The sequence below is a fragment of the Ictalurus furcatus genome, chromosome 16, assembly GCF_023375685.1.
Source record: "Ictalurus furcatus strain D&B chromosome 16, Billie_1.0, whole genome shotgun sequence".
NCBI lineage: Eukaryota > Metazoa > Chordata > Actinopteri > Siluriformes > Ictaluridae > Ictalurus > Ictalurus furcatus.
In genome coordinates, this window is record NC_071270.1 from 27246294 (window position 1) to 27265777 (window position 19484).

The window sequence follows — 19484 nt, forward strand, 5'->3', positions numbered from 1 at the left end:
CCTACATACACAAACTCACATGGTGGTTACACACACACACACACACACACACAGAAACAAACTCATCTAAGTGAATCTGTAAGTGTTATCTTTCAGAACGCCATTAAAGATCAGATTTTATTTGTGTTTTCAAAGAAATGCTATGCACAATACACATTATCCGAGAGATGTTATGCTTAGAGGTTTACGTCCTGGATCGATGCTCTACAGTGAGTAGCGAAGGAAATATCCGACCTATTTGCTTCTAATTATTTTCCTTTGGCTCCATGACCATTTGCTAACCTTTCTCTGACTCTCTGTGTTAAATATGCTCGTTATGTTGTGTTTCTCATTCCTTGTGTCTCGCTATCATCTCAGAACACACCACAGTCGGACGTGACGCACTGTCTGGCTCCGTCGCGTGAATCTGGAGATCAAAGCAGTCTTCTGCCTGCTGAATTTCTAACAACTCGGTGCCGTGACCCGGATGGCACACGAACTCCTGCCTGGTGAGTTATAATCACAAGAGAAAAGTTGACCGTTAGAGACCATCAGACTCCTGTAGGACTTCTAAGTGCTATTAGAAAAGCGTCAAACGTGCGTAGCACAGGTCACCTGAACCACGTGTAATACGAATGCACATAAGAACCCAACATTGGGGTTTAAAACTATTAGAAAATCACCAGGAACCAATAAAAATGGCTGAGATTTTTTGTAACGTTATCGCTGGGACGTCGCAGTGCTGTGAGACGAATAAAACTCTTCAGGTCGTGCTGTTATAATAGTCAGTCTGCGCTGCTTTTAAATTGCACGTTTTATTTACATTCACGTTTATATTTATGGCATTTTCCAGACACCGTTATCCAAAGGGTCACATTATGCGTTCATAACAAAGCCAGAGCGCCACGGATGAGCAGAGCCGATCACGACCGTACTGTAAGCGCGGAGCAATTTGCATAATTAGGCCTGCTCAGATAGTCTTGTATTTCCATTGATATCGTCATTCAAGTTGTTATATCGGTGTTCACGTCGTTTAAAGCGCTAAGTGTACTTTTGTAAGACCCGTAGAGATATGACTCAAAGTGTTTGTCGCGAGCTTGAGCACGTCTCGTGAAGGAAACGCGTAGTCGACTCCGCCAGTCCTCCCACGGCATCGCGAAATCCCCCGTCGTACCGAAGTCATTATAAACACGCTATTATCCCTAGCTCGATACGACAGCACACGACCGCTCCGAGCGCTGCCGTTCCGGGACTTTTTCCTCACGTTTTACAAACGAATCACCGGTTTAGGGGTTCAGATCGAAATCAATGATTCATAAATGATTCATCTGCAGCGATCGGTAAAGAAAACACACACACACACACACACACACACACACACAAAAAAAACGTGATTTATTTATTTATTTATTTATTTATTTATTTATTTTGCTTCCGAGTTCTACTGTAATACGCTGTCGGGCCGTGAGCACAGAACTGGCACGGCTCTTTGTCCTCCCCTGCCAGGATGGATACAGCGATTGTGAGAGGAGAGGATGGAGTGATCGTGAGGAACGATACGGCCTGGAGAGCTGGCACACATTAGCATGACTTTCATAGGCTAATTAAATGGCTGTCGCTCAAAGCGATCGATAGAGGGAGAGAGGAAAAAAAAAAACTCGAGCCAGAGATTCGGCTCTCCACAGTGACCCTTTCACACCAATTGATATGTTTCAAGAACCTCCACCTCCCTCTTATCCCTCTGTTTCTTCTCATCCCTCTCTCTCTCTCTCTCTCTCTTTACTCACCTGTCCATAGAGAGAGATGTTGGATGTAGAAAGGCTGCCATCATGTGCCGACTAGAAGCTTTCCTTCCCTTTTCCTCTCCCTCGTTCTCATTCATTTCCATTCAAACACAGAGGACGAAACGAAATTTCCCAAACCGTCACCCGGACTTTAACCCGAACCCACATTTTATGGAAATGGCACAAACTCGATAAACCGTTTACTTAAACGTAACGCTTTGCCGATCGATTTCAGGATCGGCCTGCTCCGATCGGAGCGGCCGTCCACGTTCCCATGATGCAACACTGCCACCTGTTGGTGTCGGTTTCAATCCCAGCTCTCTTCGTGATAAAGTGCTCACATTAGGAGCTCCCGAGAGCCGTGCAGTCTAGAATGGAAACACAACCATCTGCCGCCTTATTCCTAGTTACGTTTCAGACGTGGGGAGAAAGAAAAAGAACGCTTGCGGAAATAGAAGACTCAATTTGTTTTGTGTGCACACGCCGTAACCTGAGAGAGGGGAGGAAAAGAAAGAAATGAAAGAGACGATAACACATGCTATCAATCATATCATGTTGTACTGCGTCTAACACATAATACCTTATAATGTCCGTGAAGTGCTCTCGGATGCTCGATTCTGATTGGTCAGAAGGCGTTGATTCGTTTTCTATAACAGCGGCTCAGACGGTAATGCAGCCGCAAATCACATTCCATCATTTCTGTACAGTACTAACAGTTCGTTCACAGGGACTTGTGTGGCAGATGTGCTACATAAATGGACTGAAAAATGTGTAACTATGTGTATTGTTTGAAGGAGATGTTTATTTAACGTTTACGGAAGGAGTCTCCAGTGTCAGCGCTTTGGAACGGTCAGAGGTAAAGCGACCGCCTAGAATTTTTCTAGGCGGTCGCTCGGAAACATCTGCGAGTCTGCAATCTCTTTATGTACAGACACACCGAACAAACACTTTATTATTACGATTATTATTATTAAAACACCTGTACACCTAGTCATTCATGCAATTATCTAATCAGCCAATCGTGTTGCAGCGGTGCAAAGCATAATCCATGCCATGAAGAATTGAGAGCAAAGCAAAGGGAGGCCCTACCCAATACTAGTATAGTGTTCCTAATAAAGTGCTCAGTGAGGAGTGTATAATGATCCTTATACCTCAAGTCATAAATTCATACTTTACGAAGTGTTACTCATGACTATAAATACAGACTTACAGTACGCCAAGCATTATGAAAGGAATTTAAAAATGAAAAAAAAACACTCTGCGCCGTGTTGTGTATGACTTTTTATCCGTTTATAGTTACATTTGACGTCGTGGAGTGTAAACTCCTCTGTCCTGACGACTCATAGCTTCATCTTGTCAGTTATCGATCAAGGAAAACTCTAGTCTCTGTGTAATGAAGAAAAAAAAAAAGAAAAAGAAACAGGGCCACCAACCTCCAACCAATTAGAAAATGGAGGTACTATTTCTTACCTGTCAATCATGTTGATTGACACATAGTGCCGGAGTACCCGTGGTCAAATATCAAATCCTTGCCTCGAGAAGTGTTTCGTATAGCATTTTCCTCTAGCGTTAAGATGTTCTAGAGAGTGTAGGCGTACTCTTAAAAAAGTTTAACTTTTTACAAACGGACAATTTTACAAACATCAGAAATGCTTATCTGAAATGTCACATACGGAGCAAATGGAGTTGGTTTCCTAGCATGTCCTCCTTCTGTAACAATGGGCATACTCTGTAGCTATTTTTATCTCATGTTCCAAGCACAGTGCTGTGTGTGTGTGTGTGTGTGTGTGTGTGTGTGTGTGTGTGTGTGTGTGTGGTGCTGCATTTGGTGGCACGAAAGTCAGTAAGAGCTCGCTCACTTGTTCAGCTCCCAATGCTTATGTGATGACTCAGGCTCTGCTCTCGCCTATTAGCATCACCTCCACTGCTGATCCCTGGTGCAGTGTGTGTGTTTGTGTGTGTGTGTGTGTGTGTGTGTGTGTGTGTTCCTACAGAGAATTACAGCACTTTCTGATTCAGCAGCTGAGATACTGTAGGTTGGCTTCAGCTCCTACGCTGAAGTCTGTGTGCTGTTCTCTTTAAATGACACAAAATGGATTTCCTGCTAAGAAAAAGACAGGAATATATTCATACAGCAACATAAGACATAAGTTTTTCCCCCCCTAACTTCTTATTCAGCTGGAGATGGTCACGGTACATGATCATTTACTTTTCCATTTATTCATACGCTGGATGGTTTTATTTAAATTCGGGGTGCCACGTTACACTCGGCCCAATATGTAATGTAGTATTCACCCTGCAATAAAAGCACAGGTGAAAAGAAACGAATCGTGGGAAGAGGTTAAACACGACATGCGCACGTTTCGGATGTGAATCGTGCGATTATGTACACATGGCTTTACTGTGCGTGGAACATGTGCTCATTGTGCTAGATTAGAATCGTTATTTTAATCACATTTCAATGACATCGGTGTTAGAACGATATATAAAACCATAACGACGTGACAGCTGGGCTCGTCAACCTTTAAAATCCGAGTTTAAACAAGTAACAACATGAAAAACATCAACATTTGAACACACACACACACACACACACACACACTCAGTGGAATGAGGGTGTTTCTCAAGACAAGTCAAATCAAGCCTTATTGTCATTCTTTCACATCACAGCCGCGTGTTGAGTAAAGAAAGGAATATACATTGAGCCTTGCATAAGTATTCACCCCCTTGCATTTTTTTCTCCCACATTTTGTAAGTGCTACAACCTGGAACTGAAATGGACTTAATTGTGATTTTTATTCTCAAGGTGATGAGCAGTGTTGGGTTTTTGCCAAAAGTAGAGCTTTGTTCCAAGGCCACAAATATTCAATTTTGACCCAAAGAAATCAAACCAAAGAAGCTTTTTTTCCCCTCAATATTTACTTCAAATAAGATTTCGTCTTGTTTGCTACTCTTTCATAAATTCACATGGTTTTCCTGTGAACAGTTTCTCCCACCTGAGCTGAGAATCTCTCCTGCGCCTTCAGAATTAACCTTGGACTCTTGGTTGCTTCCCTCAAAGCACTTAACCACAACAATTGTGATCACACAAACAGGTTTTTCAATTAAAAAAAAGAAAGAAAAAGTTTATATGGGGATATGCACAGATGCTTCAAGAAGACGATGTCCTTGGTGTTACGATGTTGAATTCTTCATTTGGAAAATGGATTAATTGGAAAGAAAAGTGGCTCATGCCCAAGTAATATTGTATCATTAATAAGGCTAAGGAGATTAAGTCATTTGCCTTGCACCTCTGGGGTTGGGGGTTCGAATCCCATGTATGCACAGTGCTTGCATGTTCTTCCTGTGCTTCGGGGGTTTCCTCCGGGTACTCCGGTTTCCTCTCCCAGTTCAACATGTGCTGTAGGCTGATTGGCATTTCCAAATTGTCTGTAGTGTGTGAATGTGTGTGTGATTGCGCCCTGCGATGGGTTGGCAACCCGTCCAGGGTGACCCCTGCCTTGTGCTCCGAGTCTCCTGGGATAGGCTCCAGGCTCACCATGACCCTGTGCGGTATGGAAAATGGATGGATGAAAGACCCTTGCTGTATGAACATTCCAAATTAATATTGATGATAAATGTGTTTTCAATAAAATTAGCCCTGAAAATATTTAGCAATTATTTTGGTCATATTCCAGGAAAGGGGGGGGGGGGGGGGGGGCAACAGCAACTTGCAGATATATTTAAAAAAAGAGGTCAATGGTCAATAATAATATTTTCTTTGAAGAAACAGATTGATTTCAGTTATATTGTTTAATTATGATGCAATATGTTATTATAATCATGTCATGAAATGGTTATAATCAACTAATGAAATTTTAAAATGAATATAGCCTATAAATGGCTTTCTACATTGCAGACTATTTCATAATGTAAAAATTCAAAATACACTTTATTTTTTTTTTATTTATTTACGCTTTTTTTTTAAAAAAAAATAAAAAGTTTTTTTTATTTTGTAATATATATATACCCCTGCTCTTGTTTGCAAAAAAAACAAGCACTCTGGATTGTATTGTATTGTATTGTTTTTAGTTAATTAAGAGTAAAAAATTTAAAACGAGATAGATATGCGCCGATATAAGACACACACATATTGACGCACATGAAAGGCGTCATGTCAGGGAAGGTTCCCCGAAAGATGTCGGCGCGTGTTGATGGCGTCACGGCAGGGCGGGGTTGCGCCATTTTGAATGTGGATAGTGGAGTGTGGGAGGAAAAGGCTGAAGGAGGATTGTTGGACTGGTTCAGAGGGACTTCAGCTTGCGAAAGGTGGAGAGAAAATAAAGCGGCCAGAACACATCCGAGATTTATTATCCAGCACAGATTTTAATTAATTATTTCGTTGGTGCAATAACACAAACCTCGGGAAAGTTATCAGCCGCTGAGATTCCCTCCCTCCCTCTCTCTCTCTCTCTCTCTCGCCATGGCAGGTAACTTTGCTAAGCTAACTGCTAGCCTGCATGAACGTCATGATAGCTAGTTAATGCATCGGTTCCTGTATGATTGCAGCGTGCTTAAAATCTGACCGCGTTATTAACAACTCTGTATTGCAGCGACTGTTTCCTATCATCACATGGGAATGATCCCATGAAACGGAAACAGTGCTCGTGCCTTTAGCTTAGCTTATTTTATCTTAGCATGCTAGCATCCTGCTTCTCCCTCCCGGTTCGTCAGCAACTCCGCCCAAACTTTTTTTTAATTTAATCTTGTGTGTGTTAATTAAACCATTTTATTGCATTTATTGTGTCTAGCTCTTTACGTTGAACCTCTGTACGTTGAGTACGCAAAGGGATGGGAAGGGAGCAAATTTACTTGGTTTGCTAGCGTGTTTTTCCCCCGCTCTACCTGTTTTCCGATATGATCAGACACGCGGACTTGATTGGTTAATCCCATCCCGCCTCCTGTGGTATGATTGGCTTGTTGTTATTGAATGGCTGTTAGCGAATGGAACGTGTTAGCCAATCATATCTGAGGAGGCGGGATGTTTCGGAAAATGGGTGGGGATGAATAGCGCGGCTTTGCTAGCTCAACTTGCTGCCAGTAAAGCAGGCGCATTATTGATTGATTGACTTTTATTTCTTTATATATGTTTAGTGATCACTGTATTTTGGTGAGTTTATATTAAATATATTGTCACTTACTCATCTGGAATAGGTTTGTAGGGATTTCAACTAACTAGCTGATGAACTTTAATGAGTATTTGCAGAGTCATGTGCAGTGAGAATGTGTGGGGAGGAAATAATAATTTTTCAGCTGCAAAAAATCATTTTCAACCCATAAATTCTTCCAGAGGAATATCTGTGAAGGTGTTCGTCCTTGCGTTTGTGCACCCAGGGATGATAAAGATTGTGCTTAATAATAATAATAATAATAATAATAATAGTAGTAATAACATCTCATATTTAGGTTATATCCAGCACCTTCCTCAGGTTCAAGGTCACTTATTTCCTGGTTTCTAAAGTTCATTCATTCAGGACCGGAGCAACCAATGCACACACAATTTCCATCATAATCATTCGGGAGAAAATCTGCTCACTGTAACTCTGTGTGCAAAAGTTTGCACCCCCCGTGTTTACTGAATTGGGATTGAAGGGGGACCGCTGGATCCAAAAGCTCCTCAAATAAACTCTACATCCAGTCCAGAACATATTTAAGCTTTTATTTATTTATTTATTTATTTATTATTATTATTATTTTAATTGAACATATTTATATTTACGCACCCCACTCACAAACTCATTCAAGCTTAAGTTTTTAAAAGTTAATTATCTGGCGCGATTCACAATTTATTTATTTATTTATTTATTTTCTTCTTCAAATTAGACCCACGTAATTAAGACCCGAGCACCCCGATGTGTCCGGTGACTTAAATATTTAACGTGCCTTAAATTTGTACGTATATAACCGTGTACGTGACCAATAAAATCTCGAATCGTGGTTTCATTTCACCTGGGAAGGGTGCGCAAACTTTTGCACTCGACTGTATAGGCGTGTGGGAATCGCTACCGACCTTAAGTTTTGTTTTGTTTACGATTTATTCTGCCCTGATTGTGATTATTGAAATGTTTCTCTTCATGCATCTTGAATTTTTTTTTTATTTTTTTATTTTTTTAATTCTTCTTCTTCTTCTTATTATTATTATTATGGTTATGGTGTAGTTGTCTATAGGATGCCTTTGCGATCCACCGTAACTGTACGTTTAATTAAAAATGTTCCTTTAAGTGAATAAAACCTAATCGTTAAGGTTTGTAATAAAGTCATGATGTTTCTTCCTTGTGATTTTCTTTACTTTGGAAAGTGAAGCGGTCTTGTAATATTTCCACTATAGCGTTCCTATTGTTGTTTTATTTCAATTTAATTTGCATGTATTTGCTTATACGCGGAACACGTTCAGGAAGGAATAACGGCTCAGCCGTCTTTATATCCCTATGGCTGATCAAGTTTTGATGAATGTCTGTTTAAAAATGTTACAAGAGATCAGATCGTGCAGATATTATTCTGTTCTAGTGAATATCCGTTATAATATTCTTTTTTTTAAACAGTTTCATTAAAAATAACAGTACCGTCTGCGTGCGGAAATCTCAGTGACGCTTTTTGTAGGCGATTAAGTTTGTAAAATAGCGGCGTCTAAAGTGATATAAATCGGATGAGACGTGCTACTGGTCAGTTGGCGCACCTTCGTACTGGCGTGACGAGCTAATCGTCGTGATTTTTTTTTCTTTTCTCACACTCGAGTAAAACGACGCTTTGGATGGATGCTCAGTGATCACGGTGAACCGGTTTATTGTGTAATCTGACGTTCGGTTTTGATGACTAGCCCATCCTGTTTCTTCTCTTTAACTCGTGCTTTTTTTTTTTAACGCTTTTATTTCTGTAATGAAGCGTCTTTACTCATTTTTCTAAACACACTTGAACGCCACTCTCCTCGTCCTCGTCTGCGTCGCTTCCCTCCAGGCGGCTTTTAATAGCACGGCCGCACATCCTGCTTTTCCACTGCGTCTTATGTCCGTGACTTTACATTTTCCTAGGACAGTCCTATGAGCTGTAAGTGTGTCGCTCAGCCAGGGCGTGCTTCTCGTCGTGACACGATTGGCCGCGAGGCGAGGCGAAGACGTTCCTAATAAAGTGGACGCAGATTGTATGCGAGCTGGCGTGTCCGTTTTAAGCCGAGGAGTCAGGATGTTAGGACGAACCCCTCCACACGTCCGTGGGGTTTGATCTCTCCTCTGCGATCAGATCGGTCCGTTTGTGGTTGTGGGCGGAGTTTAAGCCGTGCGTTTTGTTCGCCGCAGGTGCCGGAGGCGGGGGCAACGACGTGCAGTGGTGCTTCTCGCAGGTCAAAGGAGCAATCGATGATGACGTAGCCGAAGGTAAGTGCTTGCTTTCTTTTTTAACCTTTAAATGTGTAGAAGTAATTTTTTTTTTTTTTTTTTTAAAGAAAGTAAATTTCAGCACGATGTTTACAGTCTTTTCGTAAAGTTGTGCGTAAACGCCGCACTAACATTTTTCACAGGATTAAACGACAGTTTCGCAGATTTTTCTTCTTACACGCGTGCGTACGTCGATCAGACGTAAAATGCGAATCCCGACACGGCTCATTTGCATTTTGTGACGCCCACAAAACTCCATATAAGGTATAAGAGCACCGACAGCTAGGAGCAAGAAATGAGCAATCGGAGTAAAGACGGAAAATCAGAAGTCAGGGTTATTTTCACTCCCTTCTATGCCGTTAAAAAGACTTCATAATCTATAAACGTATTAATAATAAACGAGCGCTACATCTCCCGTCAGCTGAGGCGTTTGTTTACGGCGTTTTCATCCGGCGACGTTTCTGTAATGATCCGTTTTATTTGTCTTCGTTTTTTATAGGTTTGTTTTGACTCGCTTTCGTTCTGTCTTTTTACTTTTTCTATTCTTTAATAACATAATGTTCTCGGTGGTACTCTTCTATAGTATACGTCGCTCTGGATAAGTGGCTCCTACAATACCTGGTATTCGATGCACAATGTTCGCTCTGCACTAATAAGGAAGTGTGTGTATTCTGTTCAGCTTACAGAACGCTGGAATCTGATTGTGAAAGAAGGAAGACGTGAATCCTGCCTCGTCATGGTCCCACATAACTTTAACTCTAACCACAACGACTTCACTTTATTTATTTTTTTTTTTTTTTAAAGCGATCCGAAGGATACAAATAGATCGTGACGGGCGAGTGCGTTTTTTCCTCGTCGTGTGGGACGGAGACCGAGAGGTTGTTAAATAACAACCACGGCACACCTTAGACGTTATTTCATGAGGGGGCACAAACTTTCGAGTCATCGCCTCTATTCCCAGCTGCATGGAAACGTTTATCCTCTTGCACCAGAAGGATTTTTTTTAGGTCTACGTCGTCGCAGGAGTCGGAAATGATCGGTCGCGGGTTAGAACGAGGCGCCGATCAAACCGAGGCCCCGCCCACTCCACTCCGAAATACGGCATAGACGCTTTCGGATGCGCGTGTGTGTGTTTTTGTTTTTTTTTTCTTCTCCTTTTTGTCCGATTTAAATCGAATCCCTTTAAACCGCGCCTTGTATCCGGATTGTATTCCGGTAAAACTTTTAAACAAATGTGTTGTTTTGCATATTCATGTAATATGCAAACGAGCTGATTACACTTCTCTAATGCTGCTCGTTTCACACCGATGTATCACCTCCGCTTTTTAAAAAAATAACCTGAAGCGCTAACCAAACAACTCGTTCCTTCCGGTTTGCGTTGCCGGTTTAAAGCGTGTGTTCGTCTTTATTTCCGACTCGAACGCTTTGAAGCAGGAGGGTCCGAGCCGGTTAGAAAACATTCCCAGTCGTCCGAAACGCGGCGTTTAGACTCCGTACAATCAGCTGTTCATGACGTCCTCCGTCTTGCGTAACTCTCACTAACGGCACCAACGCCGCCCCACATGCTCGGACTCGTCGCCGGGATCCGTGGTCTTCACGCGGACGCCCTCGAAATCTCCCAGGATTCTTCAGTGAACTGTACCGAGTGTCTGAAAAGCCAGGAACTAATAGATAAACGGCGTATACTTCGTTTTGTATTCGTGTATGTATTTACAGCATGGAATTTTTAAAAAGATGGTTTGTTTATTTATTTATTTAAGCTTTCCAGAAGCTTGCTCTCATTTTCACGGTCCTTCATTTCATTCTGCAGACCCAAGCCGTCCCCCCATCCCCCCGTCCCTGCACCCCTTTGGTTCGTCCCGGGGGTATTATTCCTGCTTTGAAAAGATGGACGTCCTTTTGTACTATATGAACTAACTCTCTCGCTCTCTCGCACACACTTAGAGAGAGGCCTCAGGGAGCCCGAGCTCACACAAAAGCCTCCTTCTTCTCTCTCTCTCTCTCTCTCTCTCTCGCGCGCTCGCTCGTTTTGTTGTTGTGCAGCAGCGAACAGCCGAGGGTTAAAGCGTGAATCAGTCTCAGGCGAGCGAGACTCAGACGGCCACACACCTATTTTAGAGCAGCGTGGGAGTGTGTTCGCCGTGTGCTGATATTCATCTCTCATTTCACCGTAACTGCTGGTTTAACGCCGGCGTGTCGGTCGTCTGGTTTTAACAGCAGCGACGTGTCCTCAAAATGTGTGCATGATAACAAGCTGTGCTTTTAAAATGTTCACGATGACATAATGTGCGTCAACATCCTGCTGTATAGTGTACCGGGTTATTGAGTGTGTGTGTGTGTGTGTGTGTGTGTTTCCGACAGCTGATATCATCTCTACCGTGGAGTTCAACCACTCAGGGGAGCTGTTAGCCACCGGAGACAAAGGCGGACGCGTCGTCATCTTCCAGCAAGACACTGAGGTATCAGCACACGTTTCCCATCATGCATCGCTCCACGCTGCATATTCGCCATTCGATCAGTCACGCGTTTTAACATCGGCGAACACCGGTACGAGTTCTCTCTCAGAAATACGCCCAAAGCACACGTGGAAACGGACGTGGAACTCCGAAGTGATTGATAGTTGCCTCGGTGATTTGAACTATTTGTGATTATAATTATATTTTGAAGGCGCATGCAAATTTTTCAGAATTATCGGCCGAGACGCATCACGTGACGTCGTCACGCCGCTCGTTCAGCCGAAACCGTCTTCAAGTCGCGTGCGAGTACGGCTGAAAGGTCTCATTTACCAACAAACGTCGCTGCGAAAGAGCGCGCAAAACAATTTCGCGCAGTTGCGATTCTGCAAAAAAAAAATAATCTAGCTTTTTTTTTTTTTTGCCTGCAACACAAACAGACACAAAAAAGCCCCCGAGATCGAAGCTGTTTTGTGACGATTGTTGACGTTACAATGTATTAGGACAGATGTAGTTATAATAACAGGGGAAAATAAACATTAATATGCAACGCATGCAGCCTACAAGACCGGCAGATGGAGAGGTGGCGTGTCTCCTTGATGAAGAAGCGGTTCGATAGTGACGCGAACAGTAACGCGTTTTCATCCGTAGAGGGTCTCGGAGGAAACGGTGCGAAATATAATGCGTAAGAAAAATGATTTGTGAGCCATATTTTGTCCTGCATCTAACAAAATCGGTCTCTGTCCTTTATTTATTTTTTTTATCATTATTATTATTATTATTTAACGCTCCAGAACAAGGCACAGTGCCGCAGCGACTACAACGTTTACAGCACGTTCCAGAGCCACGAGCCCGAGTTCGACTACCTGAAGAGTCTGGAGATCGAGGAGAAGATCAACAAGATCCGCTGGCTGCCACAGAAAAACGCCGCACAGTTCCTGTTGTCCACAAACGGTGAGTGTTTCCGAGGCAGGATGCAGCGAAAGCACGCGAAACCTCACACACTTACAGGTAGAAGCTCACGTTTCACGCATTACTGAAGCGAGCGCGCTCTATATCCGCAGGAGAGGCTGCGTGTCCGAGATCGATGATCTCGCACCCGGGTATTGACCGACTGTTTACTTTGGCCTAGTTAATCACAGATGTTTTTCTCAGTAAAGACGTGCGTAAAACATGAGCAGAATGACGTCCTGCCGTTTGTACAACGTTAAAATCGCATTTGTTCAGATCGGTATAATAAGGTCCGGGAGCGTCTGCGCGACGTGGTATCGAACCGCTTCCAGTTGAACTCTAGTAGGAAAATGATTCGATTCTGAATCGACTCGGTTATGGAAAACCCAACAGGCAAACGAATCAAAAGAATCAACACAGGAATATTATATATATATATCTCTCTGAATGTGGAGCTCATCCGTTATAGTCCACCTTTAAGTCTCATAAAGCGCTTCATTCCTGTTGTTTTGTTTTTTTGTTTTTGATCGACAGATAAAACTATAAAGTTGTGGAAGATAAGTGAACGCGATAAGAGACCAGAGGGTTACAATCTGAAAGAGGAGGATGGCCGCTGCAGAGATTCGACCACCATTACTACTCTACGGGTACGTACACACACACACACACACACACACGCACATGTACACGTGTACGCGCGCTCATATCCCTCCCGAGTCTTACCTGCGTGCTCTGTGTGGTGCGTCAGGTACCCGTGTTCAGGCCCATGGACCTGATGGTGGAGGCGAGCCCTCGGCGTGTGTTCGCAAACGCTCACACTTACCACATCAACTCCATCTCGGTAAACAGCGACAACGAGACGTACCTGTCCGCCGACGACCTGCGCATCAACCTGTGGCACCTGGAGATCACCGACCGCAGCTTCAGTATCCTGCACAGGGCAAAGGTCAGGCTCGGGCAGAGGGTGCACGCGCGTGCGTGCGTGCGTGTGTGTGTAAGTTAAAGTAAATTTCTCTCAAGCACAAGAGTTGAAGTGACGAATGATTGGTGCACAAGTGTTACACATTCAAAAATAAATGAGTAAATGTTTTTTTGTTTTTTTTTTAAATAAATAAAAATCCCTGAAAATTCCAAAAGACTATATGAATTTACAGATTTACAAAGATACCCGTTTGACTTTGTATTTGAATATGTAATTTTTTTTTTTTTTTTTTTTTTTAAACCTCTATCATAACTTTACATGGGAGCGTAAAACTCCAAAGCAAATCCTTCTAATTAAAACGTAGTGAGACAGAATAATAATTAATAATAATTAATAAATAATTCTAATAAAGAATTAATTAGGAGGGATCTATGAATATATTTCTGAAATAAACGTAAATAAAACGCAAGCGAATTCACATCCTGCATAGCGCATAATAATAATAATAATAATAATAATAATATAAATCATGACTTCCATCATAGTCACTATTATTTGTTCCTCAATAGTCATTATTTAGTATTTTATTAATAGCATTTAATTATTGGTCATGTATTAATTACTCAGTGGTCTCTAAACATGATCTGAACACACTTGATTTAATTATTGGGTACATATATGATAGTTTTAATTCTTTAAAACAAAAACACTCTTAAAATTTACACTGATTATAGATTTGATGGCACAACAATTCTAAACGGTGTCTAAATCCTCTCGCTACAATCTTATTTGAGATGATAGGTTTTAAAATTAGATCAGTCTTAATAAATAAATAAGATACTTGGATAATAAATGAGATAATAGATCCACGTATTTAGCTAAAAGCTATATTGGCTCAGATTTGAGTAAACGGAGGAGTGCACACGTGAGAGAGAGGGTGCGAGAGAGAGAGTGCACTGTCTCAGAGCGCTGCACGTACTCCTTAACTCGCTGTCAGACATCGTGGACATCAAGCCGGCCAACATGGAGGAGCTGACGGAGGTGATCACGGCGGCCGAGTTCCACCCGCACCAGTGCAACACCTTCGTCTACAGCAGCAGCAAAGGCACCATCCGCATGTGCGACATGCGCGCCTCCGCCCTCTGCGACAAACACTCCAAACGTGAGTCTCACCGCCGCGCCGAAGGCGGGATTACTCACAGGGTCTTACGTTTAATACCGTGGAACGTACGATGGAGTTAATATAACCTGATTGCTTAAATGTTTTTCATTAAAAGCGATTTTGTGTGTGTGTGTGTGTGTGTGTGTGTGTGTGTGTGTGTGTGTGTGGTCAGTGTTCGAGGAGCCAGAAGACCCCAGCAACCGCTCTTTCTTCTCAGAAATCATCTCTTCCATCTCGGACGTTAAGTTCAGCCACAGCGGCCGCTACATGATGACCCGAGATTATCTGTCCATCAAGATCTGGGACCTGAACATGGAGAGCCGGCCAGTGGAGACGTATCAGGTGGGGTCATGTACGGTGTTTTACTGGAGATTGACCGGTTGGTTGGTTGATTGGTTGTGGTTTAACGTATTCATGTCCGTTGTTGTTGTTTTAGATATTTGAGGGCGCGCAGTGTAAAGTGTAAATCCAAACGAAATAGCACATGATTTCGCCTACAGTACGTGCTCCCCCTTTTCTCCCTAATTCCCACCAGTCAGCTCTCCCACATCACACGACGGCTAGAGTTAAAAGCGCTGGTGTCACTGTGATTGACAGGAGACGGGAGATTGTACCTCAACAGGTTTGGTAGCTTCATTATCCTCGTTAAGCGACCTTTTCGATTAGAGCTAGGACGAAGCAGCTGCTGTCAGGGCCATGTTAGAATTTCACCCATGTTCATTTAACCGAAGCACATCGGAGAAAGAGAAAGGCTTTAATGAGCTAATGTGCAGGGGGAGGAAGTAAAACTTTTGAATGGAAAAAAAAATAATAATAATAATTTTTTGTTGAAAAAACTGTTCTGCGTCATCATGGAGTAAATCGAGACGACAGTAATCAAATGACTAAAATATGTCCATGACTAAAATATGTCCATAACTAAAAAATTATATTTAATAATAATAATAATAATAATAAATGTGTTAATTTTAGCACACAAAATGAATTATAATATTTATCCTATTGTAATGTTCTTAATGCTTCAACAGGGTGATTATGCAGCATGTAAACCACTAGAGGGCGACGTCACAGCACATTTCATATTACAGGGTGTCCCAAAAGTCTCATTCATTCATATATATATATATATGTGTATGTATGTATGTATGTATGTATGTATGTATAATTGAGACTTTTGGGACGTGTGTGTGTGTATACACTGCCGGTAAAAGTTTGTGGACACTCGACTGAAATGTTTCTCATGATCTTAAAAAGCTTTTGATCTGAAGGTGTAGCAGACGTAGAGAGAGGTGTGAGTGTAGCAGGAAAGCGAGACCTCGCGGTCGCAGGACAGTACTGGACACATTTGGAAAGTTGTTACGGTTGGTCCGACAAGTCCCTCGATTTGTCCGCTATAAAAGGCAGGCTAAGCTCTGCCTTATACAGAGGGAGAGGGAACGTGGGCTTTTTCCATTTATGCACATTCTATTTGAAAAGCATTGAAATACACCGAGGACCCAAATGATGCCCTGTTTTTTTTTTTTTATTATTATTATTTCTTGAAAACAATTTGCGCCCCCCTTCCGATCTAACCCTAACCCCAAGGTTGAGAACCACTGCGCTAGCCGACTCTGACCTCACAACCCTTCTGGTCTCCACAGGTTCACGAATACCTCAGGAGTAAGCTGTGCTCGCTCTATGAAAACGACTGCATCTTCGACAAGTTCGAGTGCTGCTGGAGCGGGAACGACAGGTGAGGAGGAGATCGGAACGGAGATCCGTTATGTTTACGCGTTACGTTCGCGTCCAGCGACCAAGCAGATGAGAAGATCATTTAGCCAAATTGTTAGTTATTTCTTCTATATATATATATATATATTTCTACCTGACATGTTTTCTCCAGGTTAAAAAAAAAAAAAAAAAAAAAAAGGCTAATCACAGGTTTATATTAACACCCTCGTTTCTATGGTAACGGCTCACTCGCAGGGACTCGTGCAGCGCGAGTCGACGGCGCGAGGGTGGGGTCCTCTTATCGAGACGAGCCACTCTTCTCACACGCTGCAGGTTTAGAGGACTCGACGCATCACTGACTGTTGCACTGGATATTCAGTCAGATTTGCTCATATAGTTCTGATGAAATAACCAGCGTTCTCATAATCGGCACTAATTTAAACGATATGAAACCGCGAGAGCGCTCGCTGTTAAAGGAACGTAACCAGCGACAGGGTGGTGTGATGCGGCCCGGAGCGAACTGGAGCAAGAAGCGACACTTTAAACCTCTTCTATTCAGACAGTTCACTCTTGGTGTTGGAACGCCTGTTCTATATTTTTCCTTATACACACACACACACTCACTCAGGCACTCACTCACTCTGCTGGTGCTCACTAAATACACACACAGCTGGTAATGTTTACACACAACACACATACACAGCTGGCAGCATTTACACACACAGCTTTTACACACAGCTGGTAATGTTTTACACACACACAGCTGGCAAAGTTTACACATAAGTAGTGATGACTACACACACAGCTGGAAATGTTACATACGTAACTAGTGATGAGAACACAGCTGGTCGGAGAAAGGGGGAAGTTTGAAACACCTTCACACACACAGACAAAGAGATAGAAATGTTCACACGCACAGAGTGCTCGAAAAGCCCACACACACACACACACACACACGCACACATTCGTTCTCTGACTCACTTACAAACACACACACCCCCTGAAAATACCTGCAAATACAAACAGAGACCTTAAAAATGTCAGCATGCCCATGCATACACACACACACACACACACACACACACAGCTCAAACTGTACTCTAGATACACAGAGAACTTGGAACATCTCCACACACACACACGCGCTTTTTTGTATGCGGCATTAAGTCTCATTAAAACTTTTGTCCACTATGTTCATGTTGTTGCTTAGTGACAAGCTAGCAGCATAATTGTTTTTTTTTTTTAATTATTTATTTATTTATTTATTCTTTTATTTTTCTGTTATTTATTTATTTTCTCTCCCCCCACTCAGCGTGGTGATGACGGGCTCATACAACAACTTCTTCCGCATGCTGGAGCGCACGCAGCGGCGAGACGTCACCCTGGAGGCGTGCCGTGAGAGCTGTAAGCCCCGGCAGGTGCTGAAGCCGCGGCGCGTGTGCGCTGGCGGGAAGAGGAAGAAGGACGAGATCAGCGTGGACAGCCTGGACTTCAACAAGAAGATCCTGCACACGGCCTGGCACCCGCACGCCAACATCATCGCCGTGGCGACCACCAACAACCTCTACATCTTCCAGGAGAAGGGCAACTAGGAGCGAACGACCAACCTCACACACCTCCCACACCTCCGTCTGCGTACGTGCGTGCGAGTGTGTGACTGTGTGTGTGTGTGTGTGTGTGTGTGTGTGTGTGTGTGTGTGTGTGTGTGTGTGTGTGTGTGCGTGCACGTACGTGGAGAAAAAGTTAAAGAGGAACTAGAGAAAATAGTTTCTGTGACAACCATCACCACTACTGTCGTCATCTTTATCATCACGAACAGGACGGGGCGGGGCAAACTGCCGCCATGACGCTGTACCGAGACAGCCGTGACACACGCCGTCCACTCTGTGTACCCACAATCCTCTCCTCTTACCCATCAGGCCTGGCTACAGGGCCACGTTGGCCACAGGTTCTGAAATGTCAGTCATTTTGTTATTGTCTTTTTTTTTTTTGTACTTGTCGAAACCTTCGAACTAGGAATGTGCCGATAATCAATTACGCAATACATCGCAATATTTGCATATATTAATATTCTTAACGTGTACTTTTCAAACACAAACGAGAAAGTCCATAATTCCGTGCAGCGGACGAGGATTCCGGCTGCCTCCGCAATACGATATTGTATTGTGATATAAATATTTAATATCAAGCACATGCCTAATTCGAATGAGTCCCTGTATTCTTTACACCTCAGCTCTTTTTGGTGCCATTAAAGTTTTTTCTTTTTCTTTTTTAATCTTCTCAGTGAAATTGCCAAGTTGTTTAGGTTGTTTTAATTCTGTTTAAAGAATTTTGTCTTTCTTTTGCTCAATAAATTCTCCTCAATACTGTACTCAAACCACATGGTTCCATTCAGCCATTCATTCCCAAAATACCCACAGTACTTTTTAATATGCATTCACACGTACATACTCGCAAGTAAAGAACAAAGAAGGCCGGTCTCGGTGCAGACGAGCCCGTGGCAGTATTGTAGTCGTATGATTTGTTTGCCACCGTTTGTTTGACCTCGACATGCTCCAACAGACTGATGAACTCTTGTTTGTATTTTTATTTTATTTTTTTTCTGTTCCCACCTCTCTGTCTGTCTCTCGTTGCAAGCTGAGAAAGATTATAGATATTATGACAATGGAAATAATGGTATTTATAAACTGAACAAACATTACATTCAGAGTCGTGTCTCTTTTTTTTCCCCTGAGACTGAACTGAAATCTGGAGTACTGATTTAACCGTATTTTTATTTTAGCGTTTTTTTTTTTTTTGTTGTTGTTTTTTTATTTTTTTAAAACGATTTTTGACCCATTGCTGCAGCGATACGTTACCTGAAAACGACACTTTTCTGCTTTTTCAGATAAAGTCGACCAAACACGAATAAAATAAGAAAAGAAAAAAAAATAAAATAAAATAAAACAATTAACCGAAGGGGAAAGGGCACGGGGTGTGAAAGACACGCGTGCTTTATTTAATTAACGTTTATGAGGCGAATTTTTGAATGTATAGGTCTATCAATTTAGCACAAAATTCACACCTCAAATCCTTCTCCGCTCCTGACAAACCACTTTTCGTTTTCATGACGCT

The 19484-nt window shown here is 42.4% G+C and overlaps 1 protein-coding gene across 2 annotated transcripts; it reads left to right on the forward strand.

The window, feature by feature from the left end:
• The first annotated feature begins 5869 nt into the window (after positions 1-5869).
• Positions 5870-19071, forward strand: LOC128620588 (serine/threonine-protein phosphatase 2A 55 kDa regulatory subunit B alpha isoform-like). 2 transcript variants are annotated; one of them, XM_053645764.1, is made up of 10 exons: positions 5870-6071; positions 9095-9172; positions 11534-11631; positions 12420-12579; positions 13111-13223; positions 13325-13502; positions 14496-14660; positions 14833-15002; positions 16301-16392; positions 17683-19071. In XM_053645764.1, exons 1-10 carry the CDS (start codon positions 5993-5995, stop codon positions 17960-17962), a joined length of 1413 nt encoding a protein of 470 aa, XP_053501739.1. In that variant the 5' UTR covers positions 5870-5992; the 3' UTR covers positions 17963-19071. The 2 variants fall into 2 exon arrangements, with proteins under 2 accessions (XP_053501739.1, XP_053501740.1); XM_053645765.1 differs by having other exon boundaries at positions 5989-6232.
• Positions 19072-19484: the final 413 nt, after the last annotated feature.

What these genes read in the sequence shown, in the direction of transcription:
- LOC128620588 (XM_053645764.1), top strand. Translation starts at nt 5,993, where the DNA reads ATGTGGATAGTGGAGTGTGGGAGGAAAAGGCTGAAGGAGGATTGTTGG. An exon ending in GGGACTTCAGCTTGCGAAAG is followed by an intron (nt 6,072 to 9,094) that starts GTGGAGAGAAAA and finishes TGTTCGCCGCAG; the next exon opens with GTGCCGGAGGCGGGGGCAAC. An exon ending in TGCTGGAGCGGGAACGACAG is followed by an intron (nt 16,393 to 17,682) that starts GTGAGGAGGAGA and finishes CCCCCCACTCAG; the next exon opens with CGTGGTGATGACGGGCTCAT.